Source organism: Salmo trutta, chromosome 4 (assembly GCF_901001165.1).
Source record: "Salmo trutta chromosome 4, fSalTru1.1, whole genome shotgun sequence".
NCBI classification, from domain to species: domain Eukaryota; kingdom Metazoa; phylum Chordata; class Actinopteri; order Salmoniformes; family Salmonidae; genus Salmo; species Salmo trutta.
Window position 1 is genome coordinate 59485399 of NC_042960.1, and position 21757 is coordinate 59507155.

The following is a 21757-nucleotide window of genomic DNA, read 5'->3' on the forward strand; positions in this document are numbered from 1 at the left end:
CTGTTAGTTTACTGTTAGTTTACTGTTAGTTTACTGAGTTTACTGAGTTTACTGTTAGTTTACTGAGTTTACTGTTAGTTTACTGTTAGTTTACTGTTAGTTTACTGTTAGTTTACTGAGTTTACTGTTAGCATTATTTTTCCATCTGAGAGGAAATACAGGACTTAGCTCCCGTTCTTCCAAAACGAAGAGAGTGGCTTACTGACTTTTCTTTCACTATAGAGAGACATAACTCACTATCCACTCTTATTCACGACTAGGACTACTTTTTTGGTACAAATTACATAAATTCTATTCAGAGTGCCCCTCGTGATTAGTACAGAACATGTTTTGTTTTGAGCCTGATCAATTGAGGCATAACCAAAAAAAAGATTTCAGTAAAAGTGCATTAACTCTGGTATTTTGGGCGCAATAATTGCAGAATAACAGCAGTGTACTGCAGTTGAACTACAGTTATACCGCACTGTAACTGCAGTTACACTACAAAATTACTGTATAAAAAAACCATTCTTATTTTGGACGCAGTATTTGCAGCATACTACAGTTATAATGCACTCTAACTGCAATCTTTTTTCATAAGGGAGGCTCCATGGACATTACAATTGTGTGGCATAGGTGTTTAACAGCTTTGGCCCTTACACTGCTTGTTCCCATTCTTATCTTTTAACAAGATACCGATTGCAGCGAGTCACTCTCAACCAAAAGTGTAACATACCAGTAAGAAACAATACTTAGCTGGAGTTTGGAACTGAAGATCAGCATTGTGAACCCCTACATTGGTCGAATTACTTACAAAAATAACTCCAGCTGAACCAAATAGTAATATTTGTTACAGTTATAAAACAATTGATCTATAACTGTTTGAAAGACGCTCTGCACAAATGAAGCATGGCGATAACAACCTCATGTAGCATAGGCCTAAGCAGGCGCACACCTGTGCCGCATAGATCCCTGGTGAATGAAGCTATGCTAGTAGCCTACTAATTAATGATGGCTATTCTGACTGAGTAGTGAGAAAATTAGGCCTATTTGATTGATCTTTTATTTTTTTTATTTAACCTTTATTTAACTAGGCAAGTCAGTTAAGAACAAATTCTTATTTACAATAGCGGCCTACCAGGGAACAGTGGGTAAACTGCCTTGTTGAGGGGCAGAACGACAGATTTTTACCTTGTCAGCTCGGGGATTCAATCCAGCAACCTTTCGGTTACTGGCTCTAACCACTAGGCTACCTGCCACCCCAATAATGACATGGTAGGCTAATAGCTACAGGCCTATGTGTAGGCTACTGTAAAGCCATGCAGCATCAACTCATAACTCATTATGTTTTCTTCAACCCAACCATTGGGACCCACTGTACGTCGTTATGGTTTTGATGGGTGGTCAGAATGAGTGGCACATGTCATTAAACGTCAGAGTGATGTACAATGTGAAACTGCACAGACATATGTTCTTCTACAGCTAAGCTAGATACAGCATTGGCGACGAGGATGGCTGAATTCAGTTTACCCCCACCAGTGCCATTCCTTTCCATGCCTGGAAAGGAATAACAAGTTTAAACACTTATCTCGAAGCTCTGAACTTTTCTACAATCTCCGACAAGTGGAGGAAAACACTGCGCCGTCACTGCCTCGGTGCAGAGGATTTTCAGAGCGCTTGGATGGGCTCCTACATTCAATGCTGCAGTCACCCTCCTACGGAACCACTTCACCGGGACACCATCGGCCCGGTGAGTCAAATCGAAACTACATGGCTAATCTGAGTGACTTGTCTAGTTTTTGTAACAATGGGGCACTTCAGGACGAGATCCTCAGGGATCAGCTGATAGAGGGGACGTTATGTGAAATGACAAGGGGCAAACTGCTTTTGGAATCTGACAATTTACAACTTGATGGAGAAATTAAATCAGCACTTCAGGTGCTTTGGAATGCTCTACTATGCTAACAGACAGCTCTGCAGCATACACTTGGCCCCCAGCCATTCTCACACAGCAGCTTCAGCCCAAGCAGGCACACTATAGCGATTGTGCGTTGCACACGCCCTCCCACATCGATAGCTGCATGGAAACAGACACCGGCATGCTCGTGCAGCAGGCACACAGACAAACAAACCGACGTAGCTGCAGCAACTGTGGGGCTTGCGCTCAAGATTCAATGGCTTCAAACTGCCCAGCCCGTGGAACGATATGCAAGAACTGTTCAAAATACAATCACTTTGCAGAAGTGTGTCATTCTGCCCTTGCTACTAGCTCCGCCTTCATTCTCCTCTGACTCTCAACATGAATGCACTGAAATCCAAACTGTCTTCATCAATCATGTGTCATTCAAAACATGCAGCTGGGTGAGGTGGGTTTGTCTTTGCTACTGGATACAGGCGCTGCAGTGTCGTTGCTCAATCTTGCCACCTACAACAAGTTCTTCACTCACCAGCCACTCCAACAGTCCTCCACTGCCCTGTGTGGGTATGGTAGCTCCAAGATAGACATTGTAGGCACTCTCCAGGTCCCAGTGCACTACGTCACCAAGCACCTACCGTCATTCACATTTCACATTGCAAAGCGGGGTGCCAAACTCCTGGGGCTCGACCTCTTCACAGACTTGGGGTTCACACTGAGAGATGACAGTTGGTCAGCTATCCACCAGGTTACCTGCACATGACAACAGAACAGGCCAGCTCTGTTTGATGGACTGGGCTGCCTCACAGCCTTTACGCAAAGGCCCTTAGTAAACCCGGACGTGACCCCAGTCATGCAGCCCATGTGGTGCAACCCCTTTGCATTGCGTGATGACGTCACAAAAGATCTGTGTGAATCCAGACCTGTGTGAATCCCTGTGCTGTGAACAAGGCTGTTGTCCCGGATAGTAGTACCCGCTGAGGAGGTGACTGAACAATTTCACGGCTTCAGGGTCTTCATGAAGCTTGACCTAAGTCAGGGTTATATTCAAGTGCCCCTCCACCCAGCCAGCAGAGACCTCACGGCCTTCGTCACACACGCTGGTGTTTTCAGATACACATGCATCCCTGGGGGACTTAGCTCCGCCCCCAGCTGCTTCCAGGTGATGAGCACCATCCTCGCTGGAATATACAGGGTAGTGGTCTATCTAGACGGCATCGTGATCCACAGCCAAGACCTCCACATCCATGACCAGCGACTCCACAAAGTATTCAGTGCTCTACTGCAGAACAACCTGACCCTGAATGATGAAAAGTGCACCTTTACAGCTCCAGTCGTCGAGCTTGTGGGGGGGGGGGGGGTGGAACGCTTCAACCAAGCGCTGAAGAATGGCATCAGAGCGCACCTGGTCCAGGGGTACACGTTCCAAACCGCCCTAAACCAAACACTAGTGCACTACAGAGCATGAAAACACACAGCAACACTGGTCTCACAGGAATCTCTCATGCTCGGTCGTGAGATGGAACTGCCACTGGAAAGACTCAGAACACAGGGTGTGACAGCACCGACGACTAGGTGCACACAAGCAAAGCAGGCAGCCACCAGGCACCAAAGAGCAATGAAACGGCGCTTCGACAATGCACACAGGGTGAAGTAGCCGATCATCCAAGTGTCAGACAGGTTCCGAGCCTGTCGGTCTCAGCGGTGCAACAAAATGGTCTCATTCTGGACGGACCGCTTGCAGGTCAGTCGACATCTGGGGCTCGCCACCTTCATGGTGAGCAATGGATCACGCTGGCACGCCAGCCGCCTCAGGAAAGTCCCACTCCTCTCGCATGGGCCAGTATAACACAAACATACAGGCCAGAGACACCACCTGATGAACCTCTTCCTGCACTACCACCTAAGCCTTAGCCTCTGTGGGCTCCCAAGGGCCAGAGCTACAAGCAGTGATGGCTTTAAGATCAGCCTATGCAGCCACTGACTGGAGAACTACCTTTCCTCCTTTAATACTTAGGTTCCGTTAGGTGTCTTAGTCAACCTTCAGGTTAACTGACTGAACTGTCTAGTTTTGGAGAGTCTTTGTTTACCTCTTCCATTTAAAGGTTAATGTTTTTTTGTTAGGCGTCACTGGGTTATTGGCCTATGGACATTTTTATATATGGTACCAGTCCCTGGTTTTAGAAAGGAGGGGGAAATGTTATGTATGGTACAGCGTGTGCTGTATGTCATACTGTGCGTTGTTATGGTTTAGGACAGTGTGCTGCTTTACATATGAATGGGTGGTCAGAATTAGTGGCACATGTCATTAACCATCAGAGTGATGTACAATGTGAAACCGTGCAAACATGCCTTCTTCTACAGCTAAGCAAGATACACCCCTCATCAACTACAATATCTATGCACAGAGCATATACTTGGCTTTGAATGAAATAAAGCAACAACTTTGCAACCATCAGTCAAAATGTTAAAACGCTTTAACTTGAAGATTTTACCCACAGGTGACGAGTAAGTAGCCTAGTTCATTTCTGACCTATATTGCAGTGCATTTATAGCCGGCAGTTCTACAAAGCAAATCTCATGCACAATTGCTCTAATTGCAGTAATCTAAATGTAAATAATTGTATCACCCAAGATTTTGATTGCACACTGCATGATTAGACTCCCCACCAATTTACACGTATGATAAAGGTGCAATATGCCCAAGTAGCATGATTGATGAGAATGTCTCTCTGGGATTTTTTTAATGAGATAGGCTACTTACTCCGTGGTCCATTTTAAGTTTACTCCCTTTCAATCGATTTGATGACAGATGAAACATGCACAACGCACCGAAAATTCTTATGCCTGTCTAAATTAAATTGATCTTCAGTTGACCACTTTCTCTACGATGATTTTATATATATCTACCAGAAAGCCATGTCAAAAGTAACTCTTGAATTATTTACTTAACAGATAAAATGTGACTTTGTGTGAATGATTGGAAACGTGAGCGCATCAGAAAACGGATATTCTCAATATCAAGTCTGTAGGCTATTACTAAAAAAAAAGAAAAAAAGAAAAACATCTAAGAACATTAAATAAGGAACATGACTCATATCACATTGTTTGAAAAAAAATCAACAATTAAGTAGGACTTACCCGCCGGTTACTGTGATCTGGTCCCTCGCGGTCTCACTGCCAAACCAAAGCTGCGCAAGCCTGTGCTGTGCTCGTGGTGCTGAAAGAACAGCAGCATCGTGAAGGTGGCGCGAGCGCGTCTCCGGGAAGATCTCAATTATATTCTTATTGCGTCCCTTCTCCTCGTCTCCTTCTCAAAACCCATTGGAGGAGAAGGTCAGAGGGGCGAGATCTCTGGCGTTCTCATCCAATGGGTTTTGAGAAGGAGACGAGGCGCGAGGACAGGAGGGAGGATGCGAGGCGAAAGATATTGAGAACTTCACTCAGTCTCTGTGGAATCACCCAATACTAGCACACAGCGGTGGTTGGTTTCCAGGCTAATGATTCTCTGATGTTTGTTAGTTGTTTCTGTAAATACTGGGCAGTTTATTTTAATTGTATTTTTCAAATCACCATAATCCTACCCATGATCACTGGAAGACATGTGGGACTATTTAAGATTAATTTAAATAATTCACGCTCAGAGTGGGCTTGCTTGGTCCAAAACAAGTGCATGGTCGCATGTTCCTTGCCTCAACACAAGCCCATCTTATTTGGTGTGTCACAATTTCAAAGTGTAATTTAAAGGAAGCGATACTGTTGGTGCGTCATGGCTAATGATTACAGCCTACAGAAGATGAAGTAGTCTTATATGGCGTAATTTTCAAAGGGCATAACTTTTAAATTCTATATATAGGCTAGGATAATATAAGCAATCTGAAAGATGCTTGAGAATTATAGCCTACATGAGAGGTGATTCAGATCATTCAACATTCTTTCAGAAATACTAAGAAAAAAACAGAAACATATTTATTGCACAAACTCTTACAGACAATGGAAGTGTCTTTTCAAAATGCCTAAGGCTCTACATAAAACAATATTCCCAGTGGGAAAATGTGCACAGCGGATGTTGAAAAGTGAGTTTTTGTTGACGACACCGTTGGGAAACACAGTCACATTGCGCCATCTTGTGGGCGCAAAATTAACTAGTCGAGAGTGGCAGAACTTGTCTTGGGAAAAGAGCAACGCCAACCCAACACCTGAAGCAGAAAAATACCATGGGTGTTTTTTTATTTGATTTATTCCTCATGTCTTCCTCATTGGTAGGAAGAAGTTTGGTCCAATCGGATGTTGGGTACTACATTTCTTGAATATTACCTGAATCCTATCAAATTAAAATAGCCAATTTGGGAGCAATCAATTAGCTTAATTTATCAGAGTTCAAATTATATTTCAACAAAATAATGTTTCAGGAATGCTAATCATGTCTGTTACTAACAACAGAAACGATTTCAGAACAATCTGAGCTGGTGAGTGTCCAAATCCTCTTTCTTGTGCTTTTTGAGGTGGAACGACCATTTTGCAATCTAGACTAATCATAAAACACACTGATGCCAGAGAACTGCAGTTCCTTAACTGGAACTATTAAATCTTATAGACTCCATGGACAGGAGGGAGCTCACTAGCTATTTCCCTGAGCTGCCAGCCATTGCAGTGTCAGCCTCACCTGCCCCGCAAGCCATCCCAGTGCCTGTCCGTCTGGTGTCTGCCCCGCCTGCCTCCCCAGTGCCAGCCCGGCCTGCCAACGCCAGACCACAGAGGCGTTTGTCGGAGAAAATGCAGTGCTTACAGATCAGGTCTTCTATATTACCAGAGCTACTGGACGACAGATGGTCATATTACCCTCTGAGCCCCAGTCCTTCAGTAGTACTGAGAGAGTGTTCCTATGTGGCCAACCTTCAGTCTGCCTCCCAGCTAACGTAGGCAGAGATGACAGCTGTCAGCCCCTGCCCATGCATCACCACAAAAATGAAGGAGGTACACTTGAAGTCAGAAGTTTACATACATTTAGGTTGGAGTCATTAAAAGTCGTTTTTCAACCACTCCACAAATTTCTTGTTAACAAACTATAGTTTGGCAAGTTGGTTAGGACATCTACTTTGTGCATGACACAAGTCATTTTTCCAACAATTGTTTACAGACAGATTATTTCAATTATAATTCACTGTATCACAATTCCAGTGGGTCAGAAGTTTACATACACTAAGTTGAATGTGCCTTTAAACAGCTTGGAAAATTCCAGAAAATGATGTCATGGCTTTAGAAGCTTCTGATAGGCTAATTGACTTCATTTGAGTCAATTGGGGGTGTACCTGTGGATGTATTTCAAGGCCTACCTTCAAACTCTTAAAATAAAGTAGTGATCCTAACTGACCTAAGACAGGGAATTGTTACTAGGATTAAATGTAAGGAATTGTGAAAAACTGAGTTCAAATGTATTTGGCTAAGGTGTACGTAAACTTCCGACTTCAACTGTATACACACCTCTTGCCCACCTGCACAGCTCTCCCACTGGTCAGTACAGCAGAGTGGTCTGTGCTACCTGTAAAGCTGGACGTACAGTTGGAAATCGGAAGTTTAAATTCACCTTAGCCAAATACATTTAAAATCAGTTTCACAATTCCTGACATTTAATCCTAGTAAAAAATCCCTGTCTTAGGTCAGTTAGGATCACCACTTTATTTTAAGAATGTGAAATGTTAGAATATTAGTGGAGAGAATGATTTATTTCAGCTTTTATTTCTTTCATCACATTCCCAGTGGGTCACAAGTTTACATACATTCAATTAGTATTTGGTAGCATTGCCTTTAAATAGTTTAACTTGGGTCAAACGTTTCAGTTGCCTTCCACAAGCTTCCCACAATAAATTGGGTGAATTTTGGCCCATTCCTCCTGACAGAGCTGGTGTAACTGAGTCGGGTTTGTAGGCCTCCGTTCTCGCACATGCTTTTCAGTTCTGCCCACAAATCTTCTATAGGATTGAGGTCAGGGCTTTGCAATGGCCACTCCAATATCTTGACTTTGTTGTCCTTAAGCCATTTTGCCACAACTTTGGAAGTACGCTTGGGGTCATTGTCCATTTGGAAGACCCATTTGCGACCAAGCTTTAACTTCCTGACTGATGTCTTGAGATGTTGCTTCAATATATCCACATAATTTCCCATCATGATGCCATCTATTTTGTGAAGAGCACCAGTTCCTCCTGCAGCAAAGCTCCCCCACAACATGATGCTGCCACCCCCGTGCTTCACGGTTGGGATGGTGTTCTTCGGCTTGCAAGTCTCCCCCTTTTTCCCCCAAACATAATGATGGTCATTATGACCAAACACTTCTATTTTTGTTTCATCAGACCAGAGGACATTCGTCCAAAAAGTACGATCTTTGTCCCCATGTGCAGCTGCAAACCGTGTCTAGCTTTTTTATGGCGGATTTGGAGCAGTGGCTTCTTCCTTGCTGAGTGGCCTTTCAGGTTATGTCGATATGGGACTTGTTTTACTGTGGATATAGATGCTTTTGTAGCCGTTTCCTCCAGCATCCTCACAAGGTCCTTTGCTGTTGTTCTGTGATTGATTTGCACTTTCGCACCAAAGTACGTTCATCTCTAGGAGACAGAACGCGTCTCCTTTTGAGCGGTGCTCCCAAGGATGAACCAGACTTGTGGAGATCTACAATGTTTTTTTCTGAGGTCTTGGCTGATTTCTTTAGATTTTCCCATGATGTCAAGCAAAGAGGCACTGAGTTTGAAGGTAGGCCTTGAAATACATCCACAGGTACACCTCCAATTGACTCAAATGATGTCAATTAGCCTATCAGAAGCTTCTAAAGCCATGACATCATTTTCTGGAATTTTCCAAGCTCTTTAAAGGCACATTCAACTTAGTGTATGTCACTTCTGACCCATTGGAATTGTGATACAGTGAATTATATGTGAAATAATCTGTCTGTAAACCATTGTTGGAAAAATGACTTGTGTCATGCACAAAGTAGATGTCCTAACCGACTTGCCAAACTATAGTTTGTTAATTAACAAGAAATTTGTAGAGTGGTTGAAAAATGAGTTTTAATTACTCCAACCTAAGTGTATGTAAACTTCCGACTTCAACTGTATATATACTGGTTGGCCAGGGGCAGTCAATGATGCAGCAGCAACAGTACATGATATATCACATTTATATATCACATTCACAGCCTCAGTGAATATCACCTCTGGTACTGATAGACAGTGTTACATTTAACCTTCACACAAAAAAAATGCACATGTGAAAACCCACATTCATAATGTTTTCCTCGCAAGGTACTTATTTGATTAGAATAACCACATTTTATGACGTTAATACTGGATTGTTGCCTATTTCATGAAGAGTGGTAATGACCTGCAAATTAATTAGTTACTCATCTACCTTTTTATGTTTGAATATTTGAGTTAATAATTAAACCCTTGGGTACATGGTATCTACGTATATGTACTGAGCAAGTTGTTAAAGTAGCTGTTTGGACCGGACAGAATACCACTGTATACCCATGTATGTAGCCTCGTTATTGTTATTCTTATTGTGTTACTTTTTATTATTTCTTTTTTATTTTAGTCTACTTGGGAAATATTTTCTTCTTCTTGAACTGCACTGTTGGTTAAGGGCGTATATGTAAGCATTTCCTGGTAAAGTCTACACTTGTTGCATTTGCTGCATGTGACAAATAAAGTTCAAATTTGATTTGATTTGGTATTCACCTAGGCACTCTATTGATGTTTTTAACCATTGCTCACGGGTCGGATGAGCATTGACGGTTCACAACTTCAATGTAAAGGAGACCTATTAAGGTTGTCACAGTTTTTTGTGAAGAGGTCATGTGTCAGATGGGTGGGATTCCTGTGTTGACTGTAAAACCATGGAGAGCCCTCTTTGATGAGAAGTTCCATGTGGTTGTGGGGAACTTACCACCGACACAGGAGGTCACACTACATTCTTTACATCAGTCTGAAGACACAGACTACTGGGAGGCGTTTGGGCACTATGTCAGTGATGCTCAGGGAAGGGTCACGGGTGAGAGATATTATTTCCATTTATCTACTTAATTTCCTGTAGCTACTTCGTTTTGCTACTTCATTTTTCTACTTAATTTAGCTACTTCAACACCAGAGCATTTCCAAATGCACTATCAGATGTATTTGGGCCTGCACTGAAAAGTCTCATTAATTTCATTTCTTTAAAGGAATTACAGTGAAATAACAATATGATGGATTCTGTAAACTCAGACTTGTGTCATATTCATCATAACTATATAAAAACCCTTGTCACAAAATGCATGTTTTTTTGCTACACAAACCACACTTTTCGCCCTGTACTTTCAAGTAACTTTTATGTCATTAATAGTCTTCAAGGATCCATGTGTAGGGGGGACATATGAGGGTGTTGAGCCCATGGGTCTGTTGTGGAGCATGAGACCAATACCTGGCAGTAGACCGGAACTCAGGTAGACATGAGAATGAACATGAGGTTATTCTGACACTCAGGCCAACGCTAAAGTGGTTGGTAGTTTTGGAATACAAATTGTTTATGCCTCTCGTAGGTTGAGGAAGAAGGAGGTCCACACTCCCATGGTGGTGCACATCTCTGTGTACAGGGGACACATGAGTCAGGGTTTCGGGGAGCAGGTGGCCCTGGCGAGTGTCATCACAGAGCGCTGGTACATGGCCCCTGGAGTCCGCAAGGTCGACATCACAGAGGGAGGGGTCACAGGTACCCTGTTCCTGCCACCAGGTACACAATATGCTCTCAATAACTGAAGGTCACAGACATTTTGGTCATTTTGTCTGGGTTCTCTGTTGAATATATATATATATATATATATATATATATATATATATATATATATACACTTTTGACTGGTATAAGGCAAAGGGTCAGTGGTAGAAATAAAGAATCATGTTTTTTTGATCATGTCATCCTGAAGGTCCCGGACCCTTCCCTGGAGTTTTAGATATGTGGGGAGGTGGTGGCGGCCTAGTGGAATATAGAGCTGCTCTCTTGGCATCCCACGGCTTTGCTGCCATGGCGCTACTTTACGTCTTCCCAGACCAAAATAAAAATGCTACCATTGGCTACCCTTACTTTGAGGTTTGTGTCTACCGTGTGCACCATTTTCATATAGAAATCATGGTTGACGCTCGGCCATTTATGTGTGTGTGTGTTTGTGTGTGTGTGTGTGTGTGTGGGGGGGGGGGGGGGGGGGGGGGGTGGGTGTGTGTGTGTGTGCCTGCAAAATGGGAACTGCTCCAAATACATGTACTATGTTTTAAGAAGTTATTTTTAGTCAGTCGGTAAGCTCTTATAAACAATAACTTGATAAACAATAACTTTCCTGACAAGTGACAGTCTGACAGACAATGCTACATAATGCCTGTGGTGAATGTTTGTTTGCTACTTTGAATCCTTACCTTACACAATTAGTAACTGATTTAGACCTTTGGAATCAGGTGAGAGGACTCTTTCACCGTCTTTGAATGGGAATACTAACACGCACACCACTATGCTGTCTCTCTCGTCTTTGGGGCTGTGGGAAAAAAACATCTGCACGTCTTTCTTGATCCATTGTCTTGAGAAAACTTTTATAAATGCCTAAATTAGTATTGTCACATGCTAATATATTCTCAGGCTGCATTCAGACTACTGCAGGATCACCCTCTAGTGGCCGCTGACAGAATTGCGTTGCTTGGCCTTTCCCTTGGCGTTACAGTGGTTCTATCCATCACTGCTTACTCAGAAGCTGTCAAAGTAAGTCCCTAAGAAACTCCTCCCCTGTCAGTTTGTTGATTTCCTGAATAAACATATGTGCATGGGCTTTAGCCAGACCAAAATGTCCCCATCATACTCACCATCATTGAGTTGTGTTTAGGAAAATCAAATTCAAATCAGCGACAAAATGCATTTTTGCTTATCTGTCCCCAGTCAGCAATAAACAATGTATTCATGCAGTTTAATTAAATCTCTGTCTACTCCTTTTAGCCTAGATGTTGTGTGTGTATCAGTGGCAGCCATGCATGTCGAATTGGAGCCACCCAGTCTGTTGAGGAAACATCTCAGGGTATACACAAGTGAGTCAATACCTTATGTTTACTTGTGTTTGTCTGTTTATAAAGTAGTCTAATGATTTTTCAAGGAGAAAATCAGTACTATACCTTTGGCCATGCGTTTTCAGAAAATATGCAAAGGCCCGTACTGATGACGAGAATCGCATCATCTGGAGGGACGTTCTTTTACCTATTCCAGAAGATATAGACCTGAAAGTGGAAGTAAGATATCTGTTATGTACAGAAAGACCCTTCAGTCCTCTGCTCTTGTTTGGATGATTGTAGTGAGGGAAATGTATCCCACACAGGAGGACAGGATGATAAGGACCTCTAAAAGATTACGCTGGAGAACTCAACCAATACTGGGAACAGTTTCACACTTTCTCCAGTCCTATCATGATCCTCCAGCATCTCACAAGATTGAGGGCTCAGAAGTATTGTTGTGTCTGTCAATATTCAATGTTCAGTTCAGCTCCGTTTTGTTTTATTCTGTCCTCAGATGGGGAGGATAACATGTCCTCTGCTGCTGGTTGTTGGACAAGATGATCAGAATTGGGCTGCTGTCGAATCAGCTGATGATGTGAGTTACGTCATGTTTGCCTATGGAAAACATCATGCTTCATACATGCAGTTTAAAAAACCTCTTAAATGTAATGGGAAAATGTAGATTTCGGCCTAAATAGACATACCCAAAAGTAACTGCTATTCATGTGTAATTATATGATTCTGACATGGCAGAACTTGGTATATTTGGAAAGAAGACATCTGGGAGATTATGAGGAAATTATCCGAAGGTAGATAGGAGTTACATAGTTCAGAATAAACAAGATCAAGCAAACACAAAATAACCATCTTTCATTGACAAGCTAAACGTGAATTATTCATGCCCAGAGCTGGAAACACATCGGATGGCTTCCACAACATGTGAACAATATCAGATAAAAATGGGACTTATAGACCTAACAACTAGAAATGGGCAGATGTTTTAGTAAGTGGTTTCAGTTGTGGTCATGGGATGCTTCCAAGTGTCCCTAAACCTCTCCAAAGTGGCATGTCTGTAAATGAGATAATTCCAGTGCTATTACATATTTGAAATCCCTAAATGCTATGTTTTCAGTATAAAAAAACACAATTTCTACCATATCAACCTCACTCAAACACTGTGGGGGTGTTATGGGGTACCCACAGGATATTCAAGTGTCCTTTCAACCTCTCCAAAGTGTCCGAATGTGGTAATTGCACTTTTTTTGCACACTGGATGTGCCCAAAAGTAGTTGTTCACCATAAAAACAAAATGTATACAACACCAACCTCTCTCAAACATTGTGGTGGTGTCGGAGGACATACCGGGGATATTGATGCCTACAGTACATAAACAAGCATCCTATTTTTGATGCGCAAAGATTTAGTTACTTGGTGGACATTTGATGTTGCCATTAAGTCATACATCATCAGATAACATTGGCAGTAGGCTAGATTTGTTCCTAATTTGATATCCCCCCATGTAGCTACAGCTCAAACACAGACCAAATCGATGCTTACCTTGTAAGATGTTTGCTGTTTGGTGAAAACGTGTAAAATTAACATTTTGACTCTCGGGGCTGGTGATCAATAATGGTAGGTCACAGGCAGACAAATAAGATATCCTCATGATCTGTGGAGTCCCGGCTTCGGGTGTGTATCAACATAATTAATTAGTGCTAAACTCCATCATTTAATCCTCAGATGAAGCAGATGATGGAGAGAGCAGGGAACAGTCACCTGCTGACCACTCTGTCCTACCCTGGAGCTGGTCACCTGATTGAACCTCCGTATGGTCCCCACTGCAGGGCTTGCACCTTTGTGTTGCAGCCAGGCCAACAGAGAGGTGCCTTTCCCGAGTCATTCATGCAGACAGACTGTGCTTTAATAGTTGTTGTGCTCCTATAGGAGTCCCAATTCATTCGTCTAGTACCACAGGGCGTTGCAACTTTTTGATCTAGCTCACCAGATGAAACTAGTCCACTAATGATCCTACAGTTCTAGGTTTTTCTTATGTTACTGGACCCAATTTTCATATAGGTCTACATTTATACAGTCAGAAGAATACCATGTCTCAAATGTCTTAAATCTAAAGCAGTCATTCCAACTTGTTGCAGTGGTCATGCTGTTTGGAGGCCTCACCAAACCTCACGCCGTTGCACAGGAAGACTCATGGGAAAAGATTCTAGGTTTTCTGCAAGAGCATCTCTGTCACAGTGTCAAACCCCATATGCAGTCCAGATTGTGAGCATTGTCTTACGTCAGATGGTATCACTCCTACGCAACGCTCGTCCCTCAACCGATCAGTGCAGGCGGAATCATTGCTCTATCTTACATAAGATAATGGACTGTGAGGTAATTAACAATGGACACCATGCAGATCAGACAAAGAAATAAACAAAGGTAACTGTTCCTGCCCAGATGTTTAATGATTACACCAAACTGTATCAATGGCCTCATTGTATGATGTATGTTCTGATATAAATGCAATTTGTTTAAGTACGTATTTTTTTGTATGTATTTTTCATTTGAACCATATGGTTTGATTAAAATGTGTTTGGTATTTGGTATTTGGTATTTTATTAGGATCCCCATTAGCTGTTGCAAAAGCAGCAGCTACTCTTCCTGGGGTCCACACAAAACATGAAACATAATACAGAATGACATAATACAGAACATCAATAGACAAGAACAGCTCAAGGACAGAACAACAATTTTTTATTTTCAAAGGCATAGGTAGCCTACGTATCAATGCATTACCTAGGTCAAATAGGGGAGAAGCGTTGTGCCACGAGTTGTTGCTTTATCTGATTTTTGAAACCAGGTTTGCTGCTTATTTGAGCAATATGAGATGGAAGGAAGTTCCATGCAATTAGGGCTCTATTTGTTCTGGATTTCGGGACTGTGAAAAAAAACCTTGTGGCATGTCTGGTGGGATAAGTGTGTGTGTCAGAGCTGTGTGTAAGTTGACTGTAGAAAAAATTTGGGATTTTCAACACATTAATGTTTCTTATAAAAAGAAGAAGTGATGCAGTCAGTCTCTCCTCAACTCTTAGCCAAGAGAGACTGGCATGCATAGTATTTATATCAGCCCTCTGATTACAATTAGGAGCAAAATGTGGCGCTCTGTTCTGGGCCAGCTGCAGCTGTTCTGGGCCAGCCCCTTCTTTACAACCATTGAATCTATATGTTTTGACCATGACAGTTTACAATATAAAGTAACACCAAGTAATTTAGTCTCCTCAACTTGTTCAACAGCCACATCATTCATTACCGGATTCAGCTGAAGTGTAGAACTAAAGGAATGATTTGAACCAAATACAATGCTCTTAGTTTTAGAGATGCTCAGGACCAGTTTATTACTGGCCAACCATTCCAAAACAGACTGCAACTCTTTGTTAAGGGTTTCAGTGACTTCGTTAGCTGTGTTTGCTGATGCGTATATGGATGAATCATCAGCATACATGGACACGCATGCTTTGTTGAATGCCAGTGGCAGGTCATTGGTAAAAATAGAAAAGAGTAGAGGGCCTAGAGAGCTGCCCTGCGGGGCACCACACTTTACATGTTTGACATTAGAGAAGCTTCCATTACAGAAAACCCTCTGAGTTCTGTTAGATAGATAGCTCTGAATCCACGATATGGCAGAGGTTGAAAAGCCATAACACATACGTTTTTTCAACAAGAGGTTATGCTCAATAATATCAAATGCTGCACTGAAATCTAACATTACAGCTCCCACAATCTTCTATTATCATTTTCTTTCAACCAATCATCAGTCATTTGTGTTGGTGCAGTACATGTTGAGTGCCCTTCTCTATAAGCATGCTGAAAGTCTGTTGTTAAATTGTTTACAGAGAAATAGCATTGTATTTGGTCAAACACAATTTTTTCCAACAGTTTGCTAAGAGCTGGCAGCAAGCTTATAGGTCTGCTATTAGAACCAGTGAAGGCCTCTTTGCCACTCTTGGGTAGCGGAATTACTTTGGCTTCACTTCAGGCCTGAGGACAAAGACTTTCAGTGCAGCCTTTGATACAGTATTACTGACCACAATCTGTCACTGGCAAAACTTTCCTGATTAAAGAAGCAATAAAACTGGACTTCTTTAGACAAGTTGAGAATCTGGAGCAACAGCATTTGTGGGTTCGATTAAAGGCTCAAAACGGCCAGAAACAAAGAACTTTCTTCTGAAACTCGTCAGTCTATTCTTGTTCTGAAAAATGAAGACAATTCCATGTGAGAAATTGCCAAGAAACTGAAAATCTGAGCAAGAGGACAAGTACATTAGAGTGTCTAGTTTGAGAAACAGACGCCTCACAACTGGCAGCTTCATTAAATAGTACCCGCAAAACACCAGTCTCAACATCAACAGTGAAAAGTCAACTCCGGGATGCTGGTCTTCAAGGCAGAGTTCCTCTGTCCAGTGTCTGTGTTCTTTTGCCCATCTTAATCTTTTATTTTTATTGGCCAGTCTGAGATATGGCTTTTAATTTGCAACTCTGCCTAGAAGGCCAGCATCCCAGAGTCTCCTCTTCACTGTTGACATTGAGACTGGTGTTTTGCTCAACTGGTCAAAAGAAGGCCAGTTTTATTGCTTATTTTATCATAAACAACAGTTTTCAGCTGTGCTAACTTAATTGCAAAAGGGCTTTCTAATGATCAACTAGACTCTTCAAATTATAAACTTGGATTAGCTAACACAACGTGCCATTGGAACACAGGAGTGATGGTTGCTGACAATGGGCCTCTGTATGCCTATGTAGATATTACACAAAAAATCAGCCATTTCCAGCTACAATAGTCATTTACATTAACATTAACAACGTCTACACTGTATTTCTGATGAATTTGATGTTATTTTAATGGACAAAAAATGTGATTTTCTTTCAAAAACAAGGACATTTCTAAGTGACTCCAAACTTTTGAAAGATAGTGTATATGTACTGATGTGTGGGTAACTGTCAGTTGGAACTTTTTTTTCATTCTATTTTTCTTATTTAAAATTTGTGTTGCTCAGTCCTTCAGCTGTTCTTGTCTATTGATGTTCTGTATTATGTCATGTTTTGTGTGGACCCCAGGAAGTGTAGTGGCTGCTTCAGCAACAGCTAATGGGGATCATAATAAAATACAAAAAAGTAAAAGCGTTATAAAGGTTTTGTATAATTTCAGCCATTAGTTTTGAAACTAGTGCTCACGAGCCAAAACGGATACACAAACATGTTGCACAATTGTATACTTCGCCATCCATTTCGTATGATAAGTTACGTCCGGCAAAAAAATAATAATAATAATCCTGCAATTAGTATGATATGTTAGAATTCCAAATCGTACAATATGTTATACATTTGTAAGTGCTTAAATTTGTTAGAGAAAAATCCACTCCAAAACAATAGTATGTTGATACAGTCCCAAAATGTTTTGCATGTCAGCAGTCAAGTTTTAAGGATATTGGACTTTGAAGAAGCAAAGTGTCACTTGCCACATCATCATGATGAAGCAAAATGCATCAGATGAAGCATAACGCATCATCCTGATGATGTTGAAGCAAAATGCATCATAATGATGATGTGGCAAGTGACACCTTTTCAGGTAGCTTAGCGGTTCAGAGCGTTGGACCAGAAACTGAACGGTCGTTGGTTTGAATCCCCGAGATTCTGTCGATATGCCCTTGAGCAAGGCACTTAACTCTAATTGCTCCTGTAACTCGCTCTGGATAAGAGCATCTGCTAAATGACTAAAATGTAACATTTGCAAAAACAATACTTAGTCTCTTCCTTATTGACTCTCCTGCGTTTCCTGTGGTGCTGGGCCTACCCTGGTTAACTTGTCATAACCCCACTGTTTTTTGGCAACAGAGGGCAATCACGGGGTGGTTGCGAGAGTGCTTGGGGAGGTGTTTAGGGGTTTCCGTTGGTGCTACTACGGTGGAGAGTCCAGACCAGGTCTCCACCGTGTGCATTCCCCCTGAATATCCCGATTTGGCTCTCGCCTTCTCCAAAAAGAAGGCGACTCAATTACCACCTCATCGACGGGGTGATTTTGCGATAGATCTCCTGGTAGACGCTGCACTTCCCAGGAGTCACGTGTATCCCCTCTCACAGGTGGGGTCTGCGCCCGTGTATTGACTATCGGGGTCTGAATCAGATAACTGTGAGGTATAGTTACTTGCTACCGCTCATAGCCACAGCGATTGAGTCAATGCATGGGGCGCGCTTCTTCACCAAACTAGATCTCAGGAGCACTTACAACCTGGTGTGTATCCGGGAGGGAGACGAGTGGAATCAAATCAAAATCAAATCAAATTTATTTATATAGCCCTTCGTACATCAGCTGAAATCTCAAAGTGCTGTACAGAAACCCAGCCTAAAACCCCAAACAGCAAGCAATGCATGTGAAAGAAGCACGGTGGCTGGGAAAAACTCCCTAGGAAAAACTCCTGAGAAAGGCCAAAAACCTAGGAAGAAACCTAGAGAGGAACCAGGCTATGAGGGGTGGCCAGTCCTCTTCTGGCTGTGCCGGGTGGATATTATAACAGAACATGGTCAAGATGTTAAAATGTTCGTAAATGACCAGCATGGTCAAATAATAATAATCATAGTAATTGTCGAGGGTGCAACAAGCACGTCCGGTGAACAGGTCAGGGTTCCGTAGCCGCAGGCAGAACAGTTGAAACTGGAGCAGCAGCATGGCCAGGTGGACTGGGGACAGCAAGGAGTCATCATGCCAGGTAGTCCTAGGGCTCAGGTCCTCCGAGAGAAAGAAAGAAAGAAAGAAAGAAAGAAAGAGAGAATTAGAGAGAGCATATTTACATTCACACAGGACACTGGATAAGACAAGAGAATACTCCAGATGTAACAGACTGACCCTAGCCCCCCGACACATAAACTACTGCAGCATAAATACTGGAGGCTGAGACAGGAGGGATCAGAAGACACTGTGGCCCCATCCGATGATACCCCCGGACAGGGCCAAACAGGCAGGATATAAGCCCACCCACTTTGCCAAAGCACAGCCCCCACACCACTAGAGGGATATCTACAACCACCAACTTACCGTCCGAAGACAAGGCCTAGTATGGAAGACGGCTTTCAGTACCAGCTCAGGGCACTATGAGTACCTCGTCATGCTGTACAGGTTGATGAATGCGTCATCAGTCTTCCAAGCCTTTGTAGACAAGATTTTCAGGGACCTGCACGGGCAGGGTGTAGTGGTGTATATTGATGACATTTTGATATACTCCGCTACACACGCTGAGCATGTGTCCCTGGTGCGCAGGGTGCTTGGTCGCCTGTTGGAGCATGACCTGTACGTCAAGGCTGAGAAATGCCTGTTCTTCCAGCAGTCCGTCTCCTTCCTAGGGTATCGCACTTCCACCTCAGGGGTGGAGATGAAGAGTGACCGTATTGCAGCCGTGCGTAATTGGCCGACTCCCACCACGGTAAAGGAGGGGCAGCGGTTCTTAGGGTTTGCCAACTACTACCGGAGGTTTATCTGGGGTTTTGGTCAGGTAGCAGCTCCCATTTCCTCACTGCTGAAAGGGGGCCCGATATGCTTGCAGTGGTAAGCTGAGGCGGACAGGGCTTTTAGTCACCTGAGGGCTCTGTTTACCTCGGCTCCCGTTCTGGCCCATCCGGATCCCTCTTTGGCGTTCATAGTGGAGGTGGACGCGTCCGAGGCTGGGATAGGAGCTGTGCTCTCTCAGCACTCAGGTACCCCACCAAAGATCTGCCCCTGTGCCTTCTTCTTGAAGAAGCTCAGCCCGGCGTAGCGAAACTATGACGTGGGGGACCGGGAGCTGTTGGCTGTCATCAAGGCCTTGAAGGGGTGGAGACATTGGCTTGAGGGGGCTAGACACCCCTTTCTCATCTGGACTGACCACCGCAATCTGGAGTACATTTGGGCAGCCAGGAGAATGAACCCTCACCAGGCAAGGTGGGCCATGTTTTTCACCCGTTTTGTGTTTACCCTTTCCTACAGAACAGGCTCCCAGAACGTGAAGGCAGACGCATTGTCCCGGCTGTATGACACAGAGGAGCGGCCCATGGAACCCACTCCCATACTCCCTGCCTCCTGCCTGGTGGTGCCGGTAGTGTGGGAGCTGGACGCGGACATTGAGCAGGCGTTACGTGCAGAGCCCGCTCCCGTCCAGTGTTCCGCTGGTCGTCTGTATGTCCCGTCTGCTGTTCGTGACCGGTTGATCTATTGGGCCCACACGTCACCCTCCTCTGGTCATCCTGGGATCGGTCGGACAGTGCGCTGTTTGAGCGGGAGATACTGGTGGCCTACCTTGGCTAAGAACGTGAGGGTTTATGTTTCCTCCTGCTCGGTGTGCGCCCAATGTAAGGCTCCTAGGCACCTGCCCAGAGGTAAGCTACACCCCTTACCCGTTCCACAGCGGCCTTGGTCGCACCTGTCGGTGGATTTTCTGACTGATCTTCCACCCTCACAGGATAACACCGCGTTCCTGGTCGTTGTGGATTGTTTCTCTAATTCCTGTCGTCTTCTCCCTCTGCCCGGTCTCCCGACGGCCCTACAGACAGTGGAGGCCTTGTTTACACACGTCTTCTCGCACTACGGAGTGCCTGAGGATATAGTGTCTGATCGGGGTCCCCAGTTCACGTCTAGGGTCTGGAAGGCGTTCATGGAACATCTGGGGGTCTCGATCAGCCTTACTTCAGGGTTTCACCCCAAGAGTAAAGGGAGAGAGGTTAGTGGAGGAGTGGCAAAGCGAGTTCTGTGCCATCTCGGCCAAGGGCATGAACGCCGCCCACTCCGCCGGCCGGGACCAGCTCGCTTTGCCACTCCTCCACTAACCTCTCTCCCTTTCAGTGCGTACTGGGGTACCAGCCGGTACTGGCTCCTTGGCATCAGAGTCAGACCGAGGTTCCTGCGGTGGACGACTGGTTCAGGCGACATGGGAAGCTGTCCGTGTTCACCTTCAGCAGGCCGTGATGCGCCAAAAGGAGAACGCGGATCGCCACCGCAGTGAGGCCCCAATGTTCGCACCGGGGGACCGGGTCTGGCTCTTGACCCAAAACCTGCCCCTCCGCCTGCCCTGCCGGAAGCTGGGTCCGCGGTTTGTGGGCCCATTTAAAGTCCTGAGGAGAGTGAATGAGGTTTGTTATAGGTTACAGCTTCCACCCGATTACCGTATTAACCCCTCGTTCCATGTGTCTCTCCTCAGGCCGGTGGTGGCTGGCCCGCTGCAGGAGTCTGAGGTGCGGGAGGTTCCTCCGCCCCCTCTGGACATCGGGGGGGTCCCGGCGAACTCCGTTCGCTCCATACTAGAATCGAGGCGGGTATCTCGTGGAATGGGAGGGGTACGGTCCGGAGGAGAGGTGCTGGGTTCTGGTCAAGGACGTGTTGGACCCTTCAATGCTGCAGGAGTTCCACCATCTTCGTCCGGATCGCCCTGCGCCTCGCCCTCTGGTCGTCCCCGAGGCCGATGTCGACGCACAGCTGGAGTCGTGCGTCAGGGGGGTGCTGTCATGACTTCTGCCGAAGTTGGTCCCTCTCCTTGTTCGGGCGGTGTTTGGCGGTCGACGTCACCGACCTTCTAGCCATTGCCGATCCACTTTTCATTTTCCATTGGTTTTGTCTTTTCTTCCATCACACCTGGTTCCAATTCCATCAATTACATGTTGTGTATTTACACCTCTGTTCCCCCCCATGTCTTTGCCCGTAAAAGTTTCTTGTAGTGCTTGTGCACGGTACGCTGGTGATTACCGGGTTTTGTTTGACCCATTTCATGTGTTGTTCTGTTGACGGTGG

The 21757-nt window shown here is 44.1% G+C and overlaps 2 protein-coding genes across 2 annotated transcripts in view; one reads left to right on the forward strand and one right to left on the reverse strand.

Moving 5' to 3' along the window:
- The window catches only part of grm8b (glutamate receptor, metabotropic 8b), a 212374-nt gene extending 207279 nt beyond the window's left edge, over positions 1 to 5095 (reverse strand). Inside the window, exon 1 of the mRNA XM_029751551.1 lies at positions 5036 to 5095. The gene's annotated coding sequence lies outside the window, so the exon portion shown is untranslated. The remainder of the gene's footprint in view (positions 1 to 5035) is intronic.
- A 4246-nt stretch (positions 5096 to 9341) lies between these two features.
- LOC115192739 (acyl-coenzyme A thioesterase 1) lies at positions 9342 to 14553 on the forward strand. The gene is made up of 11 exons (XM_029751552.1): positions 9342 to 9418; positions 9629 to 9937; positions 10268 to 10367; positions 10464 to 10654; positions 10848 to 11011; positions 11549 to 11668; positions 11900 to 11988; positions 12093 to 12186; positions 12464 to 12544; positions 13690 to 13831; positions 14103 to 14553. The coding sequence occupies exons 2-11, from the start codon at positions 9742 to 9744 to the stop codon at positions 14231 to 14233; spliced, it is 1308 nt and encodes a 435-aa protein (XP_029607412.1). The 5' UTR covers positions 9342 to 9418; positions 9629 to 9741; the 3' UTR covers positions 14234 to 14553.
- The last annotated feature ends 7204 nt before the right edge of the window (positions 14554 to 21757 follow it).